Source organism: Eleutherodactylus coqui, chromosome 4 (genome assembly GCF_035609145.1).
Source record: "Eleutherodactylus coqui strain aEleCoq1 chromosome 4, aEleCoq1.hap1, whole genome shotgun sequence".
Classification (NCBI taxonomy): Eukaryota; Metazoa; Chordata; class Amphibia; order Anura; family Eleutherodactylidae; genus Eleutherodactylus; species Eleutherodactylus coqui.
Window position 1 is genome coordinate 266,826,409 of NC_089840.1, and position 26,048 is coordinate 266,852,456.

At 48.0% G+C, this 26,048-nt stretch overlaps 1 protein-coding gene across 2 annotated transcripts; it reads left to right on the top strand.

Annotated features, from left to right (window-relative positions):
- Positions 1-229: 229 nt before the first annotated feature.
- GAPDH (glyceraldehyde-3-phosphate dehydrogenase) lies at positions 230-18,227 on the top strand. 2 transcript variants are annotated; one of them, XM_066601289.1, is made up of 12 exons: positions 230-295; positions 10,632-10,678; positions 13,446-13,548; positions 13,795-13,901; positions 14,520-14,610; positions 14,695-14,810; positions 16,854-16,935; positions 17,023-17,174; positions 17,314-17,392; positions 17,475-17,558; positions 17,639-17,736; positions 18,012-18,227. In XM_066601289.1, the coding sequence occupies exons 1-12, from the start codon at positions 245-247 to the stop codon at positions 18,079-18,081; spliced, it is 1,080 nt and encodes a 359-aa protein (XP_066457386.1). In that variant the 5' UTR covers positions 230-244; the 3' UTR covers positions 18,082-18,227. The 2 variants fall into 2 exon arrangements, with proteins under 2 accessions (XP_066457386.1, XP_066457387.1); XM_066601290.1 differs by lacking the exon at positions 230-295 and adding an exon at positions 10,451-10,541.
- Positions 18,228-26,048: the final 7,821 nt, after the last annotated feature.

Consider the following 26,048-nt stretch of genomic DNA (forward strand, 5'->3'; position numbering starts at 1 on the left):
ATGCTGATAAATTGAAACACAAAGTATATTAAAAAGTTGCAGAACGGTTCTTTATATATTAATTACGCCTTATTTACATAAATCTGAAAGTCTGCTTGTGAACGCTTCCAAATTCCAGTGATGCGAGGGCCCATGCGTTCTTCGTCTTGTACGACACATCAGCGCTGCCCTTTGGAAAGACGCCATGACAGCTTTTCTTGTATCTTCTTCTCCTGTAGGGTACAGAACGGTACAACACGACCGCATGTGTGAGCGCAGCCACAGATCACGTCAAGATTTCTATTGGGCCATTCAGGTCTATGATTTTTTTTTTTACACGCGTAATACAAACCAATATAGGCTATGGGGATTTAGCATATATAGCAAATACTCAGATTATATGCCTATCTGCTGTGTACTGCGTATGAATGAGGTTTACACACTGACTTTGACCCGGACACATCAAGAGGCGAAGATCTCCCTGGGGCCAGGGGTGGATTGGGAGCCAAAATGACCCTAGAAAAAAAATTACAAAGTGGCCTCATGTTGTAGGTTGGTAGGTAGGTAGGTCGGTCCAGTCTAGCAGGAAGTGAGGTGAATACAAGTAGGTGGAGTCAGCTAACTGCCAGCCGCAGCAACATTGGCAAGACTACGCAACTGCATAGCTCAACACAAAAAGGTTTCTACAAAACACACACCACCATGATCACATATTATCACCAGATAGGGGTTGACAAACACCACCATACTGCTACGGCATGAAGGCCACCACACAATCAGTATCAACAATAATAACCGTATATAAGGGCCAAATATACCCCCAGACCGTGATCACATAATACCTCATAGTGTTAGTGGAAAAGAAAACACTACAAAAACTATTACCCCACACAATGACCAAATAGTGCAAGATGCCAGCTCTCTATAGGCACTCTACATATGATCACAGTGGTTACTTCCTGTAATAACAGGTGATGTCTCCTTTGACTGAAGTTGTTCACTTTCCCTTTTCTTCTCCATCCGGCCCAGGCTGCAATGATTACTTCTCCCACCCCCCACTCTTTCATAATGCCCCCATATATGCATAAAAATAATAAAAACATATACTCACCTCCCAGCCATGATGCCAGGTAACCAGCAGAACATTCCACATCACGTTGCCTTCACCGCCTTGACTTCTTCCCATCCTTGTGCCGTCTCTTTCCACAGGAAAACATGCTCCAGCAGACTAGGCACCTTCCTCCATTGCTCCATTGCTCTGTGGTCCAGCTATGATGCTCATGTGCCCATGGCAGTCACTTTCGATAATAGATAGGGGGTCGTACGGGTGCTCTGACCTGTGTGCCACCTCATACCCAGCTAGTTGTGATGCCCGGTGTGATCTGACCGCTTTCTATCATCACCAGCATTGACTTTATCAGTCCTAGAATCGCTCGCAACAGATGAGCGTCTTCACTCCCCATGCACATCAATGAGCCTTGGCGATCATAACCCTGCCACCAGTTCACTGGCCGTCCTTGGCGCACTTTGGTAGGTACTAACCATTACACGCCGGGTACACCCCACAAGACCGGCCGCTCTGGACATCCTCCGACCAGCCGTCTACACATCACTATTTGGCCCTTATCACAGATGCTCAGACTCCTACGCTTGTCCGTTTTCCTTCAATATCCCCTGACTGGTCATTTCCGCCTGATCGATCCAATCCCCGAGGGCGCCATATATTCGCTCTACAGGTTTTAATGTTATGGCGGATTATTGTAGACCTCTAGCTTGTTACGTTGCCGGCGCGGCGCAGGTTGAGCGGACCTGAAGCGCCCACGCTATTCGTAGATGTGCCATTGTATAATAGTCACCCTACATCAGACCCCTAGAGCCACATATCAAGTGACGCTGCGCAAAAAAACACAAACATTAACTCTCCGTTGCCCCCGGATAATACGATGCCAGCCCCCCCGTCCTCCCGCACCTGTCTGACATCCTACGCCGCTGTCACCTCTGTAACCCTGTTGCCCCCGTCCCTATACTGACACCCTGGCAGCCTCCTCCCTCCACCTGTCTGACCTTTACATAAAGGTCGTGCCCACAGCGGGGGCTATTTTCGGACCCTGCCCTTCAAACGGTTGCATTCCACAAGGAAGCCAAGAATAGTGACTGGGTCCTCAAGCGAGGTCGTGCTGAAGGGTGTAAAGGACATGAGATATCTGCGAGCAGGAGACGGGCGCGGGGACGGAGGACCTGTCAATCATCCACATCCCGTACTGAGGCGGCCATTAACACATGAGGAAAGATCGTGATCTCTGAAGCCCCGGCTCTGCGCGATTCTTCCTCACACGTAGTTTTTCTATGTCTGCGAAAGATATGGCGGGACCCATCTTCCCACTTTTTTTTTTTTGTAATAGCGCAGAGTTTGAATAGTCCGGACAAAAAAAAACAAATCTGGTTCATGCTCTGAATTGCTCCGTAGCGACGAGCATATTAGCACACGCGCCAATGTGTTTTTGCTTATGACCCAATGTCCACGGGCGGATGATCCGCAGTTCAAGCAACCCATAGGGAAACATGGGCGTCCGCAACTGAATGAAAGCATGCAGATCTGATTTGCGGACCTTTGAAGTCAATGGAAGCTATCCGATCCGCAGCCCGTCCGTAAATTCTGCGCGGGCATGGTCGGATTCTGATGCGGGCTCCTGCATGCAGAATCCAACCGCCTGTGGACATAAGCCCTTACACTGCAGTCAACGGTGGATAAATCGGGTGTGACTTGTGATGCGCAGGGGCGGCGGCTGCAACCCACGGGCATCATTAGATGTGATGATGCAACCAAAGTCCCACCTAGCCTGAGGTGAGAGCTGCACGGCCATAAACTGCATTAAGGTGAACCGTGCCCCGCCCCATAGACTTGTACAGGAGCCCCGGCCTTATTGTGATCCTACTGATGGACTGCAAGGAGACGATGTGCCGTCTAGGAGGCCTGCAGAGCATCGCACACAGCATCTGCATCAGCGAAAAACAAGGAATGGATGCAGAGAGGAGGATGGAAGAAGGTCGCGTCCTCCCATATCCGCTCCTGTCATGTGATTAATATATTATGATGCGGAAGCTTAAAGCGTAATATTGAACTGCTGTGTCTGATGCGCAGTTCTGCAGAAGGGGTTAATTCATTAATTGCACTGGTGGAGAAAGGGTTAATGCTGCTCTTGGATGGGGGATGGCTAACGAGCGTCACGCTGAGGGGTGACAGCGGCTCTGATGGATGTTTCAATTATTTAATTTCTGATTAAAGCCGCTTTGTGGAGGACTCGGAATTAACTCCATCCTGGCCGCGGCCTTCTCACAATTCATGTCCAGGGCACCACTGCATTTTAATAGATATATGCGCAAAATTGTATTACGATACCACTTGTAATGTTGACCTACGGGAGCGCCTGGCGTCTCTATGTGATGTCATGCATCCATGATTGCAACAAATCAACAATTTTTGCATGCAGGGTGCCCTCCTGGTTACACATCATGATGCCCGCAGTGTGTCCAACTTGTGTGGGGCGAACAGGGTACTTTGCTCTATATATTTTGGGAATGCCCGGTACAGGCAGGTTTTTGGTCTGACCTATTATTTCTAGATCCTTTGATTTAGGGCCCCCTTCACAAGAGCCTTTAAATCGTTCAGTGTAAAGGCACACCCCGACTGAACGGCGAACGAGAATTTATTCACTAATCATTCATCAGTCAGGTTCTGCATGCATGATACTGAACGACGGATCGGCTGTGTAAACAGGCAGTGATTCATCTATGAACGACTGCCTGTTTACTGGGAATAGAAATGATCTCCGGCCCGCTGCGCCTCCATTCACTAGAGATGATTGTTCCCGTGTAGAAGTATAGAAACAATTATCGCTGGGACCACCAGTTGTGCATCAGCGCCCAATAGATCTTCACGGGTCACTAGGGTATACATACATTCAATTGCCTTATTGCTGCAAGAGAGGAACACTTTAGGCACTGAGGGGACTTCTGGATTGGGAGGGGGGATAAGGAAATTGAAAGGCACACTGGGACCTCAGCCAGTTCCCTGTTATTTAACATCTATAACTGCCGCTGCGGGACTGCTTGGCAGCATGAGCTGCCGTCAGCAGGCTCACATATTGACCTTAAGGCCTCTTTCACACGGGCAACAGCCATATCGCAGCAAGAAAATCGCAGCGTTATTGCATCTGTGTTCCGTGTGATATCGCTGCGTTTTCTCGCGGCGATATCGTGATTTCGTGTCGCTACAAAATTGTGCGTGGTGCTACAAAGTCGCGCAACCTTGTGTTGCTCTTTTGCCAGGATTTTCAGGGAGGCTTGAAATATAAGCCCTACCCTGAAAATAAGCCCTAGATGCATGAGAAAAAAACCCAATACATCACCTAAGAGGCGCTGTCCTCCGCATCTCCGGCACTACTTTGAAGTCCTCCAGCAGAACTTCATGGTCAGGAGTTTGAAAAACCCCGCCTCCAGGAAGCACTGCCTCTGATTGGTTCGTTGAGTGCTGGCTCAGCCAATCAAAGCCAGCGCTCGATAAACTAATTACAGCCATTCACAGCCAATGCGTATGCTAAGTATGTTAGCCCGTTGAAATCCGCTGATGCCGAGAGCGGTCCAACAGCAGCAGTTATATACATAGAAGCGGTCTGATACTTAGAAAAGAAGGCTGGCGAGTGAGTGGGAGGGCGTTGGGTGGCATGCAAACGTCTGTGTATTGCTGCCCAGAAAGTGCACCCTTCTGACCACTGTCACCACTTCAGTCCAGAGTTAGGACCAGTCCAGGAAAGTTGACACTTTTTTTGTCAACTTCTGGTATTCCCCTCCTGGGACTCTGTAAGTAGGGTCTTTTGTTGTGACACGCAGAGAAATGCTGAGTTTCTCACAACCATTAACAATATTTGATCTACGCCCAGTTACTCCATCCCGTAGGGCGTATATAGTGCGGCCCATATATCTAAGATGATATGAGCATTCAAGGGGTTTAATGACATTAAAAGAACCACAACTCAACCCTTGCCTATGTCATACCGCCCTCATCTCCCTCGATTTCAATAGATTTACTCTTATGATTAGTGCAGCGCTTACATTTCGGTTTTTCCAGATTTAAAGCCCCCGAGGAACAGAGCCGATGATCGGTAACCCACCGCCGAGGACAGGAGGGGCTAGAAGTAGTTCTTGGCCTTTCGGGTAGAACATCTCCTAATATACGATGACACTGTGAGATATTCCAGTGTTTACTGAGAACAGCCTGAATGTCCCCATAATGTCTGCTATAGCTAGTGATAAAAGAAAGAGCAACAGTTTCCAGTTTTGTCTGGTTGAGAGCCCTTGCTTCTTCGTAGGCTGATTCAAGCCGAGCCTTGGGGTATCCTTTATCTAAGAAGCCATTTCTCAGAATATTGGATTGTGCTGCAAAGCTTGAGTTACTAGTGCAGTTTCTACGAATGCTCTTAAATTGGCCACAGCGGATACTCATTTGCCAACCGTGAAGCGCACTGAATGTATCGGGCAATGCACAACAATTACTTGTGCAGTTTAATTCCACTATCTCAGAGGTTGGTCGGCTCTTCCGCCACTTCTGGGCTGTAGAACATCGGCTGGGGCAAGGCTCTCGTCACTCCCAGTTCGGCCGGCGGCTCTGCCATGTCCATTACTTTTGGGTCCGGTGTCCCATTTGCTGCCAACCCTGGTGCACCTACCTCTGCCACCAATGAAGCACTATTCTATTACATAAACTGCTACCCTGTGTATATGTATTACTGCTTGATAAAGTGGGGCTCTACTTTGTCCTTTTTTCTGACCCTGGACCTTTGAACGGGGTGGTTGTGATTGGCGCTCCCCATTCTGGATGTCTTTATTGGACAAGGAACCCATCAAGGTTTATATTTAAGGCCCACCCCGTTCCTTGTGGCAACCCCACCACACCAGGTGGGTCTGTTCTTGTATTGTTTTTGATTTCGGGAGTGCTATCCATTTTTGTATCTCTGAGCCATATATCACTTCACGGTATGTGAGGACTGGGGTTGCCCGCATTCCCCTCCCATCACGTTTAAGCCGGCAGCGCCGCCTGAGGCCAGTGGCTCAATTCGCCTTATGCTCATCATAAGTTACAGAAATGCTGATATTATTGGATGGCGTTCCAGGAGTCACTGGTATACAGGGCCTTGTCCGTTACTTGATCCTCTAGTTGTAATTTTGTTCTTCGTGCTCGGGCACTCCACACTCTTTTGGGAATCTTTAACCGAATTCCAGAGACGCTCGCTCAGTCCCCTCTCCATCTATCATCATCCTGCTCACTTCCCTCGTGAGTAGCTCCCCCCCTTTTTGTTCTTTTCCCATAGTTTTCTAATTTTTGTCATTTGTGCTATTTACCATCTGCCTTTCTGTTCTAATTGTGGCAGTCCTGTTGGACTACTTGTCCCTAATGCGGGACTGTTCGGCGTCCTCCTTACTGCCCTCGCTGCTACTTATCTCCCCATTTGGATTAGAAAATGTTATATAAATGAAAGACTTGAGAAAAAATGAAAAATTTTGCAAGAGACTTTAGGCTGCAGTTTGGTGCAATAGCGTCTCACATTGTTGGCTATATGTCGCTGTCATTTCAAAGCCACAAAGCTGTCACAGAAAGCACATGCTAAAGGGGGTGTCTGGCCTCATTTGGACTGATGACCTATTTTCTGAATAGAACATCAGTAGTTGATGAACGGAGGTCTGACGCTTAAAACTGCCATCCAGCATCTGATCCTCCAGCCGCTGTCCAGTGTCATCATCGGACAGTGGAGAAAGTGCGGAGGTCAACTTCACTCCCATTGAAATCAATGGGAGAGCCGCGATGTTCCTGTAATGGGATATCCTGTTCTGTATCCCGTAATTCTGTCCTTCAGTGACCCCCTCACACGACAATAGGACTTGCAATATTTGGTGTATCGCACACCACACCAATGAAGAATTTGGGCGCAACTCGCTATCGGCAATGTAAATATGGTCTTAGTGACCCAACAATAGTTCCCCCCCGTTAGGTGCTCCAGCAGTAATAGCGCCCCCCGTTAGGTGCTCCAGCAGTAATAGCGGCCCCCGTTAGGTGCTCCAGCAGTAATAGTGCCGCCTGTTGGGTGCCCCAGCAACAATAGTGCCCCCCTCCTCCTCCCGGTAGGTGCTCCAGTCATCTCACCTTCTCCGCTGTCTCAAAACTTGCTGTCCCTCCGGATCCCGCTAATCTCCCCTGGTCTCAGTCCCAACAATCAGTTACGTGCTTGATGGCTGCCCTTAGTCGTGCTTAAGCTATGGTCAGTGATTGCAGCAGCATGTGACCGGCTGCAGGGAGATCAGTGGGATCTGAAGGGACGGCAAACAGAGTGGTGTCGCAGCACAGAGGGTGAGTATAGTTTTTTTTTTTTATGTGATTGTGCACCGTGTCCAGATGGAATCCGCGTTGGGAGTTCTACATGCGGATTTCAGCGCTTATTGAAAAGGGGACGCTGAATACTGAAAATGGAGAAGACCTGGTACATAAAGCATGTAAGGGTCGCCCACACTGGCACTTTCATGTACGCACGTCATCAATGTACACAAAAAAAGTGTAAAAAAAGCACGCATTTTTAGCATACGTTTACGTGTGTGCTTCCCGGTTGACTACACGCTAGTGTGAACGCAACCGCAGAAAGCTGCAGAATCTTCCGATACGGTTTATTCTGCGATGTGTGAATACCGTTCGCAGTAGACTGGGGGTTGTGTCTTGAGGCGCCTGCGGTTGTGTATGTGACTGCTGCTACAAATCACATCTTCGGTTGGGTGCGAACATTTTTACAAAATCAAGTGTGAAATCCGAGCTGCTGAGTCACCATCCGAGCGGCGAGTCATTTACTGTCAGTCTTCTGTGCGGCTCGTTCCAAACGTGTAACAGGATGGGGAAATGCTGATGAGCTGGCAGACGGGCACATCTACAGTGCGGCTCAGCACGAGCTCAAGCACACGGCGAGCTGCAGGCGTTGTGCGTGCCGCCATCTATTTACCCTGGAGAATACCATTGAAAGTGACTTGGGATGAAACCGACCAACTGAGAAATGAAGAGAGGGAGAATTCTTCGGGCGCCACAGCAAATGTTTTTCTACACTAAGCCATACGCCTTTTACACAACACCATGGCCTTTGTGTCACCTCACAGTAATAGTGCCCCTTACTGACCTCCTCACAGTAATAGTGCTCCTTACTGACCTCCTCACAGTAACAGTGCCCCTTACTGACCTCCTCACAGTAATAGTGCCCCTTACTGACCTCCTCACAGTAATAGTGCCCCTTACTGACCTCCTCACAGTAATAGTGCCCCTTACTGACCTCCTCACAGTAATAGTGCCCCTTACTGACCTCCTCACAGTAATAGTGTTCCTTACTGACCTCCTCACAGTAACAGTGCCCCCGTACTGACCTCCTCACAGTATTAGTGCCCCTTATTGACCTTCTTACAGTAACAGTGCCCCTTCTTGACCTCCTCACAGTAATGGTGCCCCTTACTGACCTCCTCACAGTAATTGTGCCTCTTACTGACCTCCTCACAGTAACAGTGCCCCTTATTGACCTCCTCACAGTAACAGTGCCCCCCTACTGACCTCCTCACAGTATTAGTGCCCCTTATTGACCTCCTCACAGTAACAGTGCCCCCCTACTGACCTCCTCACAGTATTAGTGCCCCTTCTTGACCTCCTCACAGTAATGGTGCCCCTTACTGACCTCCTCACAGTAATAGTGCCCCTTATTGACGTCCTCACAGTATTAGTGCCCCTTATTGACCTCCTCACAGTAATGGTGCCCCTTACTGACCTCCTTACAGTAATGGTGCCCCTTGCTGACCTCCTCACAGTAATAGTGCCCCTTACTGACTTCCTCACAGTAATAGTGCCCATTATTGACCTCCTCACAGTAATAGTGCCCCTTACTGAGCTCCTCACAGAAATGGTGCCCCTTACTAAGCTCCTCACAGTAATGGTGCCCCTTACTGAGCTTCTCACAGTAATGGTGCTCCCTTACTGACGTCTTCACAGCAATAGTGCCCCTTAGTGACCTCCTCACAGTAATAGTGCCCCTTACTGAGCTCCTCACAGTAATAGTGCCCCTTACTGAGCTCCTCACAGTAATGGTGCCCCTTACTGACCTCCTCACAGTAATAGTGCCCCCCTACTGACCTCCTAACAGTAATAGTGCCCCCTACTGACCTCCACACAGTAATAGCGCCCTTTACTGACCTAATAGTAATAGTGCCCCCTACTGACCTCCTCACAGTCATAGTTCTCCTTACAGACTTCCTCACAGTAATAGTGCCCCCCTACTGACCTCCTCACAGTAATAGTGCCCCCTACTGACCTCCTCACAGTAATAGTGCCCCCTACTGACCATCCTCACAGTAATAGTGCCCCCTATTGACCTCCTCACGATAATAGCGCTCCTTACTGACCTCCTCACAGCAATAGTGCCCCCCTACTGACCTTCTCACAGTAATAGTGCCCCCTACTGACCTCCTTACAGTAATACATGTCTACCAACAATCCTGGATTCTGCACATTTGAGATGCTCGTCCCACTGGTACATATTAATGTGAAACACGCACAATTTTGTCCAAAGAATTGATAAAAAACGTAGCACAGATCCCCAGGCTATAATGGGTTAAACGTACCCAAACTATAACTACATTTAGTCTGACATACCTTTTCATGCGAGGTTCTTTGGTTCTTTTTTGGTAGTATAGAAAGGCGCGGCCCGCTACTTTTTTTCTGTCCCACAAGGTATGGAAATGTATACTTTTTCTTAAACATTGCAGGCAATGGAAAACCGCATGGAAACGTGCGGCTGTATACTATCGTACGCTTAACGTATACGTTTTTTGTGATCTAGGGGGGAAAAAAGTGTTGAACTACAAAACTTTTTTTTAGAAAAAACTGTTTACAGTGAAAAAACGTATATACATAAGAAAGGATTTAACCGCGCACCATTGATTTCGAAACTGTAAACGTATGCTTGAAATGTTTGCACCTTTACGCTTTTCAGATACGTTTTGCGCACACTTTAAACGTACGTAAACCTGCCAGTGCGGACGGACGCTAACGTGACACATATATAATGGAGGTGTTACATAATGATGGTGCACAGACTTCTGGCTCTGAAGAGGGAAGCTGAATGGTGTAATAAGGTGAAATACAAGCTGCTGCAGTGTCATGCATGAGGGAGGGTCAGACACCCAGGAGATGGGAGTCCCCTCGTTAACCACACAGGCGCCATAATGGGTTTCTATGGCAATTTCTATGCGTTACGGTAATCAAACAGGGGGGAACCTGAAGAAGAGGAAGGGGTGCGCGTCTATTAGAGACATTACGGCAGCACGTAGTCCAGTCTGGAGATGACAGAAGGAGCCGGTGACTCGCTGCCTCTGCGGGCGGTGATTGGCTGGGGGCTGTTGGTGGGCGGAGCCGACACTGCCCATTACCGGGTGGGTATATAAGGCGGCTCTGCGCGCTCTCCTTCACTCTGCAGCAGGACTTGTGAGAGGTCGGTGATTTTGGCGGGGCTTATAGCGGGGGCGGATGGTGATCGGCCGATCCTGCTGCGGTGCTTTATATTCTGATTTGTGTTTTGCAGGAGCAGAAACTACAGGCAGCAATCATGGTGAAGATCGGCATCAACGGGTGAGTGCGGCTGGGCTGGACCTCCATGGCGTCTTGTAGGCTGTGCATGGTCCTCTATGGTAGTGCAGCAAGGTGGTGGGGGACAGTCATGTGACCTGAGGCCTCAATGGGGTGCAAAACTTATTGGGAGTAACTTAGGACCTCCATTGCTGGTGATCATGTTTCATAGGTGAAGGGGTTAATAAAGCATTGCTATATGTCCATTGATCTGCACTTGTTGCATGCCACCTGGGGGAGGGGAGGCTCCTGCCCTCCTGTGGGGTGGTTGGGGTGCAGGTGGGGGGGCCTTCTGGTCCTCTGCATGCTGTCTTAAGATGGCTGCTTGTTAACCCTTGGCAATGCGGCTCCTGAGTCACACCCACCCCCGCTCTGCAGCTTCCTTGTGCGCTTGCCTCGTGTTCTGCAAGGAGGTGGAAGACATGCAATCTCCTAACACCCCTGTCTGATGCTCCTCAAGGACATCCGAAGGTCACAGTATCTTTGGGTCATCTCCTAAGTGGTACCTGATCATGTACAGGGTGGAGGGGTGTGCCTTGTACATTCCCTGCCTCCTCTCCCTAACGGTATGACTGGAGCTGACTCACGTCCTGCATGATGGGATGGGGGGGTCTCTATCACATCTACACTGAGACATTGCAGCGGGCTCTACGGCTGGTGATGGCGTGTGATGAGATGACCTCTGTGGAGAGCGCCCCCTCCCTCCATCCTCTCCCCGCAGTGTAAAGTAGGTCTCCTATTAATAGAGGCGCCAGCTGCCGGTGCAGGAGGAGGGGGGCGCTCATCCTGGTTACTGGGGTGTGTAATTTGGCCGCCCCGTCTGCTGTCATCTCCTCCTCATCGGGTGACATTGGCACTCGGTGACACTGGATCCGTCAGCCTCGCTGCTCTTCATCCTCTTCCTGTTTGCACACTCGGCCATGGACTTTGCTCCAGCGGAGGGGGCTGGCGGCTGCAGAGCGTCGCTCCTGTGGCAGATGTGCTGCACTGTGATAACATGTGGATTTAGCTATCTGGGGAAGCTTATAGAAGGGGCTTTGATGGCGCTCACCTGGCCACAAATTAGGCTTAAAGGGCTACTAGACATGACTGATATTAGGGAGGGGGTGGAGGCCTACTCTATTAGAGGCCCAATCAGATTCTTGGGGATGGGTCATGTGTTCTCATTATAAAATGCACATCTGACTAGTTCTCCATAAGGCCTCATTCACACCGGCGTGCTTGTTCTCCGTATTGCGTACAGAATGGGCAATGCCAGTGACTGGCATAAGTATTCTGATTTGTCTGAAATGGTTCATTAAAGTCAATGGGATTGTGTGAATACATGCATATTTACACCCAAAATCAATGGGCTTTTTTTTTTTTTTTTGCATGAAACCGTTGCTTATGTAACATGTAGAATCTAATCTGTTAAAGGGGGTTGCCCAGGCTCAGAGAAACATGGCTGCACAGCGCCCCACCTGCCCACAGGTTGTATGTGGTATTACAGCTTGGCCCCAATATTGGACCCATCTGTAGACAAGTGCAATGCTGGCCTCTTTCTTCACACTTCTAACCCCGAATTGGCAATCTTCAGGCCACGGCTATTGATTTTGACCACGATGGGTGGCATGCCACAGGAACAATGGAGTCTCTGGGACTGACGTCAGTTACAAAATCCTACTTGGTTAGCGGTCCTGCAGCTGTGACGTCGCAGCAGCCTGTTCCTCGGCCACATTGGGTTTGGCCATATCCCCAGCCTCGGGGTGCCAGTAGATGGGAAGCAGAGCTGTGATTAAATGTGGGGTACTGGCCATGAGTCTGTTGCTTACTGGACTTATGGATGAAGTGGTGCTGCATGTACTAAAGGGAGTTGGGCTTTTAGCAGACTAACCAATTGCCATCATTGATCACTTGACTATTAAAGGGACCCTGTAGTGTCCCCACAGCACCGTAAACTAAGTTATGGTGGGTGACGTTTATACTCGCCCACTCTTGTTCTGGTGCAAAATCTGCAATGAACGGTGTGCATTCTGATGTAGGTCTGCCCCAAAATCCACAGCATGGATTATGCAGCTGGCTTTGGTGCGGACCCGCAGTGTGGGCGTGCTGTTAAAGGCCTGTTTTTTATGATGGGTTATCAATCATATCGGGAGTTTGCCACTCGGGACCCCTGCACATCACAAGTGGCTGGGCTGTCATGGTCACTTCACTACATGCCAGGCACAGTGCTGTACACTTCATAGTGGCACTGTCTGGTATTGCAGCTCAGTCCCACTCGAATGGGGCAGCTGCTTAATCGCCGTCTGCCCAATGAATGTGGCAACACAGGCCTGAGAAGAGACCAGGGCAATCTTGAGGATGGGCCACTGATATCTTGGTCCTGAGAAATGCTCCTTGTGCTGTATGACCCACCGCAGCCTGTGGAGCCCCCTGCAGTCCTGCTAACTGAGTTGCAGCCACATGGGGTGTAAATACTGGGATTTTCTGCAGAATTAACTTGCAGTGCAAACTGGCAACTGGGGTGGATTGTGCATCAAATCCTCATGACACTTGCAAACTTTGCAGAAACTGCCCCCTGCATGGCTGTAGCACTATAGTGCGGTGCTATTGCACAGGGTTAAGTGTCATTAAACTATATTAGTGCTGCATCGAAGAGTCACCCTGGCAGCTGTCCTGCCCGCTATGCGGTATGGTCTCTTGCCCACTGGGTGGAGGGAGTGCTAGACAACTCCTCTATACTCGGGCCTCCAGAACTCTTTATTGACATCTATACTTTATCTCTTGGCAGATTTGGCCGTATTGGGCGTCTGGTGAGCCGCTGTGCTTTTGAGCGTCCAAAAGGTGTAGAAGTTGTGGCAATCAATGATCCCTTCATTGATCTGGACTACATGGTATGTTGGCATCGCCTCAGGGGTAGCTTGAAATCTGCTGTGCAAGACTTGGCTGACATTTAGAGCTTGCTGAATAACAGCCTGTTTATAGCAGAGATTGCTGAGACTTGCAGTGCAGCCAGTAAAGGGCAGCATTATTCTAATAAACTGCAATAGTGGGATTGCAGTTTATCTGCAGCTTATTCACGTGGCTCTAATGGATCGTGCTTGATGACTTTTATAACGTGATCCTTGACTCTTCCTCAGGTTTACATGTTCAAGTATGATTCCACCCACGGACGCTTTAAGGGAACGGTTTGCGCTGAAAACGGAAAGCTGGTGATCAACGGCCATGCCATCACCGTCTCTCATGAGTGAGTATACGCCAGTGCGTTTTTTTTTGTTTTTTTTTAATGCTTGGGTCGCTCTTCGCATGGCGTCAGTCACTACAGCAGCCATATATGTGGACGAGTATACAGCTGGCGGTCGTGTCATCTCCACATCAATGAGGGGTGCAGCAGCTATTCTTGCTCTTCCTATCATGCATGCCTAGTGGGAATATTGCAGCCTGCTCTATTAAAGCCAGAGGCCCCTAATATTGGGGTTTTCTTGGCATGGATACACCATGCCCCCCACCTGTGTAGTGGCTGGCACACCTCCCATGTGAGCTGCACCATCCACTACACACAGGCTGGAGCAGTGGCTTCTGCTCTGACCCCGATGTGTCGCAGCAATGCCTGGAAAATCCCTTAACAGCACCCTAAAACCGCTGCTCCGACTGTTCTGCAGTTAAAGGATAACTGTTCCCTGCTGCCCATTTATCTCCATTTATGAACATTGGAATTGGAGTGCTCTAACGCTTCCCTGATGGCTGCCGTCCAAGAAGTAAGACGACTCTGGCCAAAAACAATAACTGCTCTTTATGTAAGCAAACTGTCTTCGAGTGCAGCCCAGCCTCAGGATCTGACTGTCATAAACCTTATGTCTTGCAGACGTGACCCAGCTAACATCAAATGGGCTGATGCTGGCGCTGTCTATGTGGTCGAGTCCACCGGAGTCTTCACCACCATCGATAAGGCCTCTGTAAGTGTCCGCTGCCTCTCCTCCAGCCCTAATACTGGAGTGTGACCCGTGCCTCTAATAACGCATCTAAACTCTACCCTCCAGGCTCACTTGAAAGGAGGTGCCAAGCGTGTCATCATCTCCGCCCCATCAGCAGATGCCCCCATGTTCGTTGTTGGCGTCAACCATGAATCCTATGACAACTCACTTAAGGTTATCAGGTAAGTAAAGCTTGGTGTAAAGTTAGGCTTTGCCCCATAGAGCTGGTGGTCTCTAAAGCTTCCTTAGACTGTTTACACATAGAGGAAAGGCTACGAATTTCCTGCGGCAGGAGACTACAAAGAATTTCTGCATCCGAAATAGTCAAAATCCACACAATTGGTGTAAATTTAACTCCAGCAGCTGACTTCAGAAGATGCCAAGTTCCCTTTCGCCTCAAGTCTATGTGCTCAGGTCTTAATCAGGCAGCCTCTAGTGAGTGCAGCGCCGCCGGTCACTTCCACATCGCCTGACCAGCAGCACTGCATTCATGGAGGTAAAGTGCCAAGAGCATTGAGACAACAGAGCTGGGGGGGGGGGGGGTAAGGGGGTGCAATATCTTCTTAAATTGGCTGTAGACTTTGCTTGTTTTGGGTGAAATGCAGAACTTTCCACATTTGCCAGTTGCTTATAACATATTGGAGCACCGTAGATCCCAGTGTTTGGCCTGCAGGAGTAACTGGCATTGACTTGTGTCCCTGTCTGGGGTAGGAGCACTTTCTTAGTATAAAGTTGGCATATCTGCTGCAGGGGGCAGTATAGACCTGTCTGCAGATCCACATTCTCTGGTGGAATTAACCCTTTCCAATCCAATTTGTATCCTGGTTTTCCTAGAGCCTTACACTTTTTCTGCCGTTATACAATGGCACTATATGCTAGCTAAAGCCAGTACTGCATGAGGTGACATGTTGGATAGGCTCCTACAGCAGAGAGGCTGGCAATATACAGTAAGAGAACCCCTACTGACATCTTCCAAAATCGGAGCTGGACAGCCTTAAATCATAACGTCTTTAGACATCAGACAGTGGATTGCAAAGGGTTAAAGGGGTTGTCGGTTACGAAATCCATTTTAAAATTTGTGCCAAATGATTGAAGTCAACAAAACGCACTACTTGCCCTTCTCGGCTGCAGCCACCTGATCCTCTGGTCTGACAGAAGTTGGGTGATTACCACCTGCCAATCAGGCTGCAGCACCACCTGCTCTTCTGGCATCGGCGTGCTCCTCCTGTATGCCAGGAGTCTGGAATAGTAGTGCTGCTTTAGCCTCTTGCAGCTGGTCACCTGACTTCTGCTGTCAAATAGGGAAGATTGCAGATAAGAGAGATGGAATAAATCCTCCACAGTGCCACCTATTGGAAGACGGCATTCCTCCAAGCCAAAGTCAGACTTTTTATACAAGCCTTGTAACAATGACCAGGAATATAGGGGGATTGTGATATTGTGATACTGCAGCACTGAGGACAGGGGGATTTAACTTTGTTTTATGTGAACTACTTCTTCCCCCCCCCCCCCCCCTCTTAACTTTAAAAGGCGTTTTTAATGGGCGACCCTCTAGTTTCTGGACAAGGGGGCAAGAGCAATAATCTGCTACTCTGATCACCACTTCAGGCCTTGCTCATGGCTGCAGCAACTCTAACAACCTAATGCATAGTGGCTGGTCAGTGCTGATCATATGGGCAGCTCTGACAAGTAACACATGGATGATGCTTTGGTAGTCTGAAGATTGCTGGCATCTTGGATGGCTGAAAACAAAGCCCAGAACTAGCAGATTGGATGGCAGGAGAATTGCCCCCTGCCCCTTATCCAGGGCTGAATTGTCCAAAAACTGGGGATGTCCTACTTTATGCTACATAGGTAATGGTGAACTACACATTCCATAGAGCTGTACAGACTAGTCACTTGCATCAGTCCTGCTGGGGTTCTGTCTGATACCTAAGGACCAGTTAACACTTGATGATATAAAGCCACAAACATCCACTGATGCTGTAGAAGCCCCTATAGAATAACACGTATGCTTCCCAGTAAAGTCCAGGAGTGACCCTACTAAACTGATGGCCCTTCAGGAGCTGCCATGCTTACCTGGTCATCTCCTACAGACCTGTCTGTACCTACAGTGTATAGATGTAGCCACTATAGTGTGGTTGCCTGTAGCTTCCAGCCTTCATGTGTAAGGAAATAATGCCCTGTGTGCCCAGGTTATTACATGTCTGCTCTTCTGCCTGCAGCAATGCCTCCTGCACCACAAACTGCCTTGCTCCTCTTGCAAAGGTTATCCATGACAACTTTGGCATTGTGGAGGCCCTGATGGTGAGTAGCTCCATCTCTATGGTGTCTTGAGGGAACTGCTGGTAACAGACATGAGGTTCCTGATCATTGCTGCTCTTATCCTTTCAGACCACAGTCCACGCTTACACCGCTACCCAGAAAACTGTGGATGGACCATCCGGTAAGCTGTGGCGTGATGGCAGAGGAGCCGGACAGAACATCATCCCAGCATCAACTGGTGCAGCCAAGGCTGTCGGCAAAGTCATCCCAGCTCTGAATGGGTACGGCGTTCATCATCCTGGGCTGGTTGTATGTTGGGGCCATTTGTAGTTTAAATGGGGGTTGGAGAGCTAAATCAAGGGATAACGAGGAACTGGGTGGCATACAGGAACTACCCTAATGTTTGTCTTATTCTTCCAGAAAGTGCACTGGCATGGCCCTCAGGGTTCCTACTCCCAATGTGTCAGTCGTTGACCTGACTGCCCGTTTGGAGAAGCCAGTAAGTATATATAGAGATGCTTGGAGAAAGTCTTAAGGACTGGGATTTAAAGGGGTAATCTGACCTCACTCCCAATTTTCAGGCCAAATATGAAGACATCAAGGCTGCAGTGAAGAAGGCATCTGAAGGACCAATGAAGGGAATCCTGGGATACACAGAGGAGGATGTGAGTGTTGCACTGTGCTTGTATCATGGAGATGGCTGGGAAATCATCCTGTATTTTAACATATCTCCACCCTTTTTTAGGTTGTCTCAACTGACTTCAATGGTGACTGCCATTCCTCCATCTTTGATGCTGGCGCAGGCATTGCACTGAACGACCACTTTGTTAAACTAATCTCTTGGTGAGTATGAAAGGAACTGACAAGTATGGAAGTCTCCAGTTGTAGAAGCTACTTGTCTTGCAAATGTAGTACAGGTGAACATGGCTGATAACAGATTAGCAATAGACTGCATTCATCGGCATGTGCAGCAGACAGGCTACTAGTACACAACTGCTGGCAGATGCACCAAGATTTAGCTGGCTGCACCTTAGGAATGTGGGCTCTTCTGGCTTGTGCCATTGCTAGGATGTGGATGTGATGCCCTCAGCTTCATGTGTGACTGGTCTCTCTTGCAGGTATGACAATGAATACGGATACAGCAACCGTGTTGTGGACCTCATAGCTTACATTACCACCAAGGAGTAAAGTGTTGTCACAAGTCATCCCCTCTCCTGTCACTGCAGGGCCCGATGTCTCACCCAGTGATGTGTCTCCTCTCACTGAAGGGGCCCGGAGTCACCCCTACTAGTCTGTCTGTCAGTTTCTGTGTTAATAAATCGTGAAACACTGAACCTCCTGCATCTTGTGTAACTGGTTTAAATGGGGGAGCCGCACCCCTACCCACCTCTGATGGGGCACTGCAAGACCCTTTAACTGCATTTGTACCCCTCTTAAAAAAAGCCATCATTGGGCTCATGCTACCTGACCTACAGACATAGGGTGGCATGTCCACTGCTTGGGATGAAGCTCCATGGGCTTCTGCCTGGATCAGCTAGACTGGTGGGCCTCTGCTTCTGTATAGGAAGACACCCATCTAGCTGATTCAAGCAGGAAGACGAAGTGCTCAGATCCCCAGGCTCCTGCCCGCAGTACTCACCTGCCCAGAACTCAGTTAAGACAACATGTAACTAGTATCCTTCTAGGCTGAGTCTGTGGAATGCCCGCTGCGGAGGTCTCTGAAGTCTCCAGCATGCTGAGGAAACTGTCTGCACCAAATCCACAGGATGTCAATGCTGGAAGTTTTTAACCCTTCAGATACAAGCATTAAGTTGTAGAATTAGAACTACAGCCAAACCGGCAACATCTGGTTCAGGTCATCATTGCAGAATGCCTGCAGCAAACATACAGCATGTAACGGTATCTTCACACCATGTAATCGCTGCAGGGGGTCCAACAGAACATGCAGCACTGATGTTAAAGTCACAGGGGTGAAACCTGCACCGAGTAATATGGATCTGGTGGGATTTCAAAAGTTAAACTACCAATGTAAATGAACATGCTGTGGACTCGGTGCAGAAATCTTCAGCACTGAACTCTGAAATCTCTCACATGATGTGCTGTAGATTCTCTTCTATGCAGAGAAGGCCTAAAGTGGGTGTTCGTGTCTAAGTTATCCATTGGATAGGGATAACTTGCTGATCAGCAGCGGTCCAACCACTGGGACCCCCGCTGATCCCAAGATCACCCCTGGTGTAGTCTGAGGAGGGGTTTTGATAGACTTGATGCACACTTGCTCACCTTGCTTGGTTAAGCTCACTGGAACCCACCAGAGCAGAAATAAGCACTCCAATCTCCAGTCATCCCACCTGGACTGCAGAGGGTTTTCCATGGAAAATACTAATGACCTAACCTCAGGATAGGGCATCAATTGATTGGCTGGGGTCTGTCACTCGGGCCCCTAACCGATCAGCTGAGCGGGCACCTAGTCAGTGCTGCAAATACAGAGGTTGTAGTGAGCCACCGTCTAGTGGCTGGTACTGGTAACAGCAGGCACAACTTATTTGAAATCGACGTGCCTGACGTTACAAGCGCCGGCCCCTACATGGAGGTTGGAACAGAGACTTCAGCTCCGACATCAGTACTTGTGACTGACAGCAGTCACCCACTCAGCTGATCGGTCAAGGTCCCAAGTGACAGGCCCCAGTTCTGTATCCCGAGGATAACTTGCTGAGATGAAACAGTCCCTGGGTATCCTCTAACTCATAGATCACCCTGGTCATGTATTATATAGAATGCCACTTCCTGCTGTAAGGCTAAAGTATCTGCACTCTTAGCATCTGACATCTTAGAGCATCAAGTTCGGTCCTGCTGCCAAGACCCCCCCCCCCCCCCACCCTGCCAGAACATGAGGGGGGCTGCAGTACTGACCTGAGCCCCTTAATCTGCTCTGTAGACATCCAGCTTCAGCTGCTGAGGAGTCTGCAAGCAATGGCTGACAGGACACAGCACTCAGGTCAGCACTGCAGTCGCCTCATTCTGGCAATTGGCAGGGGTCTCAGGACCCCCACTGATTAAAATTGGGCAAAAAGCTTAGAAGGTGGCTGCTCTTTAATGCTTGGGCCTTTTTTACTGACTCCATGTGAGCTTAAAGGCATTCTCCACCTCCATTAAAACAAATGCCTCTGAGGAATGCCAAGCTGTGACAGTGCCAAGCAGCATTCTACTACGTGGTGCCAGCCCCGAGTTACTCAGGGGGCAGTAAGTACAGAGATACGGGTGGCAGCTACAGTATTATGTAATGAAGGTCTCAGACTTCCTGCCCGTCTCCTGTTACTCTGGTCTTTAGCTGCTTGCCAAATGGCACAAGCAGTTGGCATCACTTGTACGCGGCCTTTATGTTGGGGCTATTTAAGTATCCTTTTCTATATTTGGGTTGTGAACATCTTTACAGCAATGACCACTCCATGCATCTATCCTGATTCTTCCCCCAACAATTGGAAGGTTCAGACAGACCCTCTTAGAGTGCCTTCACATGGCATATATCTATCGGTGTGGTTTTGGCCACGGTTTAATTGTAGGTCTTTGGCTTTTAACCCCTAGCCTGCCTATACATGGGCCAAAAATGCAGGGATTTGCAGCATTTACAATATTTAAGTCTTTCACATGCTGTGGAAAACCAACAATTTGCACCATCCAACCCTAGACGTCTCCCCCAATTATTACAATCACACATCTGCTTACGCCTGTAACGGCCGGTACAAGAAGCACAAAGCAAAACGCCATAAAAACCAAACCTAATGCTGCTTTTGTTCATTTTGCCTCCCAAGAAAACACAAGTGAACAAAAAAAGCTGTATTCACCTCAAAATTGTGATAAACTACAGATCGTCACATGGACAAGCCCTCCCAGAACTCTGTTCATAGGAAAATAAAGCTATGGGACTTTAAATGCCGCAATGCAAGAGCATACTTATAAAAAAAAAAAGTGGGGGTTGGGGTTTATTGTGTCAAAAAAAAAAAAAAAAAGTATTGTAATCTTACTAATCCACATGAAAAAGGGAATTGTCTTTATGCTGCTATAAGAAAAGTGGCTTTTTTTTTTTTTCTCCTCTGCCCTCCAAAAAAAGAAGAAAAAAATAAAAGTTCTCCATTATACGTAACCAAAAAATGGTACCAATAAAAACTAGTGCTCTACGCAAAAAACAAGCCTGCATCTGGCCGCATCATTAAGGCCTCATGTCCACGGGGAAAATCAGGCTCGCTACGGATTCTCCATGTAGAATCCGTAGCGGATCCCTCCTGCCCCGCGGACATGAGGGCTGAAAATAAGAATTAACTCACCTCTCGCCCGCTCCGGATCTTCCCTTCGTCGCGGCTTCATCTTCTTTCTTCGTCCCGGCGGATGTGCATGGCACGTCGGTTGCGTGCCACGTGCATGTACCGGCCCGAAAAAAAAACATTCGGCCGCGACGGAGAGAAGATGAAGCCGCGAAGAAGGGAAGATCCGGAGCAGGTGAGTATATTCTGATTTTGGTCTCCCGCGGATCCGGACGGCTTCCATAGGCTTCAATAGAAGCCTGCGGGAGCCGTCCGCGCGAAAATGGAGCATGGTCTGGATTTTTTCATGCTCCATTTTTTTTTTTTAAATCCCTTTTATTGACCATCCGCGGGTATTTATCTACCCGCTGGTGGTCAATGCATCCCTATGGGGTGCGGATCCGCATGCGGGTGATCCGCTGTGGATCTTAAATCATATTTTGCCCGTGGACATGAGGCCTAAGGGGTTAACCACTGCCGTTGGTCTGGTACCAGGTGATGCTGTGGTCCTGGGCCCGTAACATCAGCCCACCCGCCCTCTTGGCTGCATGTAGCTGCGGGTTACACAATCATTCCTGTCTGACGACATCTCGCCTCTTCCTGTTCGCAGCGTTGAGAGGAGGGGCGGCTAGGTTACTCATCACACGAGGATTTGACAAGAGGCTTTCTGTTCCTTTATGAGGTGTCGGTGACGCATCTACAGGAAATCGTGCGGATGATGCAAACGTTAACTTGACAATCAGCACGGAGTTGCAGCAAACTAACAAAGGCCACTGAAAAAAATAATTAGAATTTCTGCAACTGTGCAATTAGCGCCTTCACGGTTGGGGTAGACTTTAATGTGCGGTCACAGAGTTCTGGCCACCAGCTTGTGGCAGATCAGGGCTGGGGGAGATCGCCCCCTATGGTTCAGCTGGCCGCATAATCTTCCTCTGTGTGGCTCTGTCTTGTGGAGCTACATGAACCATCCTCCTGGCTCTGTCTTCTCCCCTTTAATGCTCTGAGGACCACTATCAGCCCATCAGCACCCCTGCAACACGATTCCTTAATTGTGCTGCTGTATTTATGTTATAAGCTTGATTCTGGGACTGTATGTACTGAGCTTTCTAGTTCTAGGGCTATGTTTATGTGATGAGCTTGGTTCTGGGACAGTATTTATATACTGAGCTTGGTTCTGGTAGTGTATGGTATGAGCTTGGTTCTAGGGCTATGTTTATGTGATGAGCTTGGTTTTGGTGTGAGCATGCTTTCCGGCAATACAGGCAAACGGCCTATCAGTGCATTGTGTGTGTGTGTATATGTATATATATATATATATATATATATATATATATATGAGTTGTTGTTTTCTTATGATGGGTGAGAGCAAAAAAAAAAAAAAAAATTCCGTCCTGGGTGCCATCTAACCGGAGGCCGGATCTGGTCGCAGTGATGCAGGTCTGTGCAGCTCGTTAATAAAGTGTTCACTCGCTCTAGGTTGTGAACGGCTACATGGTTTGCCTAAAGCCATTAAGAGTGAACAGCTAGTGAACACCTGATTTATTAGTAAGTGGCACAGACCTGCATCACATCACCGGCGGGGTTCTTGCATACATGGAGTTGGCCCATAATGGCGCCATATATAACATTAACACATAAGAGTGAGAAAATGTGATCCATTTAGTTTCTTACTGTACATATGATGGAGATTGGAGTCAGGAAGGTATTTTCCCCTCTAAAATTAGGAAAATTGGCTTTTACCTCATTGGTGTTTTTTTTTGCCTTCCTCTGGATCAACATTGTGGGGTAATAGACTGAACTGAATGGACATGTGTCCTTTTTCAGCCTTACGTACTACCGTGTGTTACTATATCAGCATCTATCTAAGTAGGAAAGTGGGACACGGCAGACAGTGAGTGGCCTGGGCGATGGAAAGCCACCTATCTGGGGTACTAAACACAGCAGTATGGGACTCAGTACTGTCGTACTACAGTGCCATCAACTAGGGTCATATGTATAATAGGTGCATAGAGGGTGCAGTTGCACTCGGGCCCTGGAGCCTTATGAGAAAGAACAACCCTATCGGCCCCTATGAGGAGACCACTACTATGAATGCAGCATTATAGATGGGGTCTGCAAATAAAGGAGATGAAACAATACCTCTGCAGCGCCACCTATTGGACCGCAGCATTGCTGCAAATCAATGTCAGGCGCTTTATACAAGTATTTATAACAATGATTGGGAATCCATACACAGACAGCTGTTTCAGGGGTTTTGCCCCTCATCAGTGTGCAGTAGGTTCTTGGCTTAGCTAGTGAGAGGCCTGTGATGTGAGTCAGAAAGGGTATCATTTCTCCTTAAGGAGAAGGTGAGTGAGGAGACTTATAAGGCCATCCATGCTCCTCTGGGTAATATGCAAACAAGGAAGATGGAACAATACCTCTGCAGCGCCACCTATTGAAAGGCAGTTGGGGGCCTTACAAAATTTGCATTGGGGCCCGGCAGCGTCACATGACACCTCCACTACCAATGTTTCTGTGGCGGGTGACAATGGGTCGGCATTAGTAAGATACCAGTTGTAAGCGCAGTTTTGAAATGTGCCATTATAATCATAATATTCTGTACTGTTAGGCATCTGTATAATTGCCCCTCTCAAGGTGAGACCTTTCCCCAACAGCAGGGGGCAGCATTTTGGTAGATATACGGTCCATCCCTCTGCTTTTCCCATCTCTGTTTTGGCGATATGGTGCCATTTCACTATTCATCTCTAGATACTTGTTTTTGGCACATTGTCAACTCTTCGGCATTTACCAGGAAGGACGACTTGTGCCCCTGAGACTTCTGTATGGATCCATCTTGTGGTTTTGGGCTTAACGAGACTCGTTTCAAGGACGTGGGCCTATGTGCATGGAATTACAATGTATTGTGATCTATGATAAAACTCTGTCCTATGAAGCAGCAGCTGCATGGCGAGCCAGGCCGCCCCCGCATCCTATCTGCCTCCCTGCTTACATAACTGATCATGGATGCAGGAGCAGCAGCGACACCTGCAGGTCATTCTCTGCACTGCACAGGTGACGCTCCGTTATTTTCATACTGGTGGAAATTTTTTCATAACCGGTGCAAAGGAGAAAAGGTGGAGCAGTAGCATGGCATCTCATAGCGACCCAGGGACGGGCACTGGGGGCTCCTATATATAATGTGTCACCCATCTCTCTGGGCACGGGCTACACAGGCTCGTATGATCTTATTTTTAAAAAAACTATTTTAAAAAATTCAGGCTGTGACAATTATAATAAATGGTTATGACTGGAGGGATCACATCTAATAGGGTAGATGAGATCTAAAGCAAATGACCTCTCCAACATATAATTGTGACATTTAGCAAAGGGTTGAAAAGATATACCCACTTTTTGAATGCTTTCCCTGGATGTAAACTTTTCATGGGTGCCTTGGTGTGTAAGTGAATGGGTTTCCTCTTGCATCCCTGCTGGTCTAAGGGGATGAAAGGAGTGATGCTAACATTCCTGGTGGTTTAGGCTAGTGAAGGGTTATTGTGAACATCCATGGTGGTCCGGGATGATGAAAGGGGTAATACTACCATCACTGGTGGTTTAGGCTACTGAAGCATTAATGATTACATCCCTTGTGGTCAAGGGTAATGAAAGGAGTAATACCACTATCACTGCTAGTTTAGACTACTAAAGTGTTAATGATAACATCCCTGGTGGTCCAAGATGATGAAAGGGGTAATACTACCATCACTGGTGGTTTAGGCTAGTGAAGCATTAATGATTATATTCGTAATGGTCCAAGATGATAAACTGGGTAATTCTATCATTTATGGTGGTTTAAGCACGTGAAGGGTTAATGATTACATCCTTGGTGGTCTAAAGCTGGAGATCATGGACAGCTGGAAGACTAGTAGCACCTTTTCTTCATCCGAACTAGCATGACAGTCACCGGTCAATGGCAGATATCTGACAAAAAGTTAATCTGCAATGTTGGATTTTTTCGGTCGTTCCTGTAGTTGAAAAGTCATTCATGCCAGGTGACAGATCTGCATCTCATTAATGAAGGACCAGACCAGTGCACAGATCATGGCTGAGATTGATCGGTTGTTTTATCTGAATTGTTGTTTTAAACTGTGACATTGTCATTCAAGACGACAACCTATGCAGACCGACCATCAATAACAAGTTGTTCAGAACACAGCTGTCTGAAATCCCTAATGGATGACCAAATTAGGGCAATAAAAGGGTCAATGTTAATATTTCTGGTGGTGTACAGTAGTGAAGGGGGTTAACGATAACATCCCTGGTGGTCTACAGTAGTGAAGGGGTTAAGGATAACATCTCTGGTGGTCTAGAGCAGTGAAGGGGTTGATGATAATATCGTTTGTGGCATATAGTAGTCAAAGAACTAATAACATCCCTGTTGGTCTAGAGTAGTGAAGGGGTTAATGATAATATCATTTGTGGCATATAGTAGTCAAAGGACTAATAACATCCCTAGTGAAAGGGTTAAGGATAACATCCCTGGTGGTCTAGAGCAGTGAAGGGGTTGATGATAATATCCTTTGTGGCATATAGTAGTCAAAGGACTAATAACATCCCTGGAGGTCTAGAGTAGTGAAGGGGTTAATGATAATATCCTTTGTGGCATATAGTAGTGAAAGGACTTATAACATCCCTAGTGAAAGGGTTAAGGATAACACCTCTGGTGGTCTAGAGCAGTGAAGGGACTTATAACCACATCCCCATGGTTAGGGACAATGAAAGAGTTAATACAGACATTTCTGGTCATCAGAACATGGCGATACCTCTGTACTTGACAACCAATCTGATTTTTAAAAGAACCTATGAAAAATAAGATAT

Coding starts and splice junctions, on each gene's coding strand:
- GAPDH (XM_066601289.1), top strand. CDS start 245: ATGTGTGAGCGCAGCCACAGATCACGTCAAGATTTCTATTGGGCCATT. Junction 14,611..14,694: donor CCACCATCGATAAGGCCTCT/GTAAGTGTCCGC, acceptor TCTACCCTCCAG/GCTCACTTGAAAGGAGGTGC. Junction 17,559..17,638: donor TGGGATACACAGAGGAGGAT/GTGAGTGTTGCA, acceptor ACCCTTTTTTAG/GTTGTCTCAACTGACTTCAA.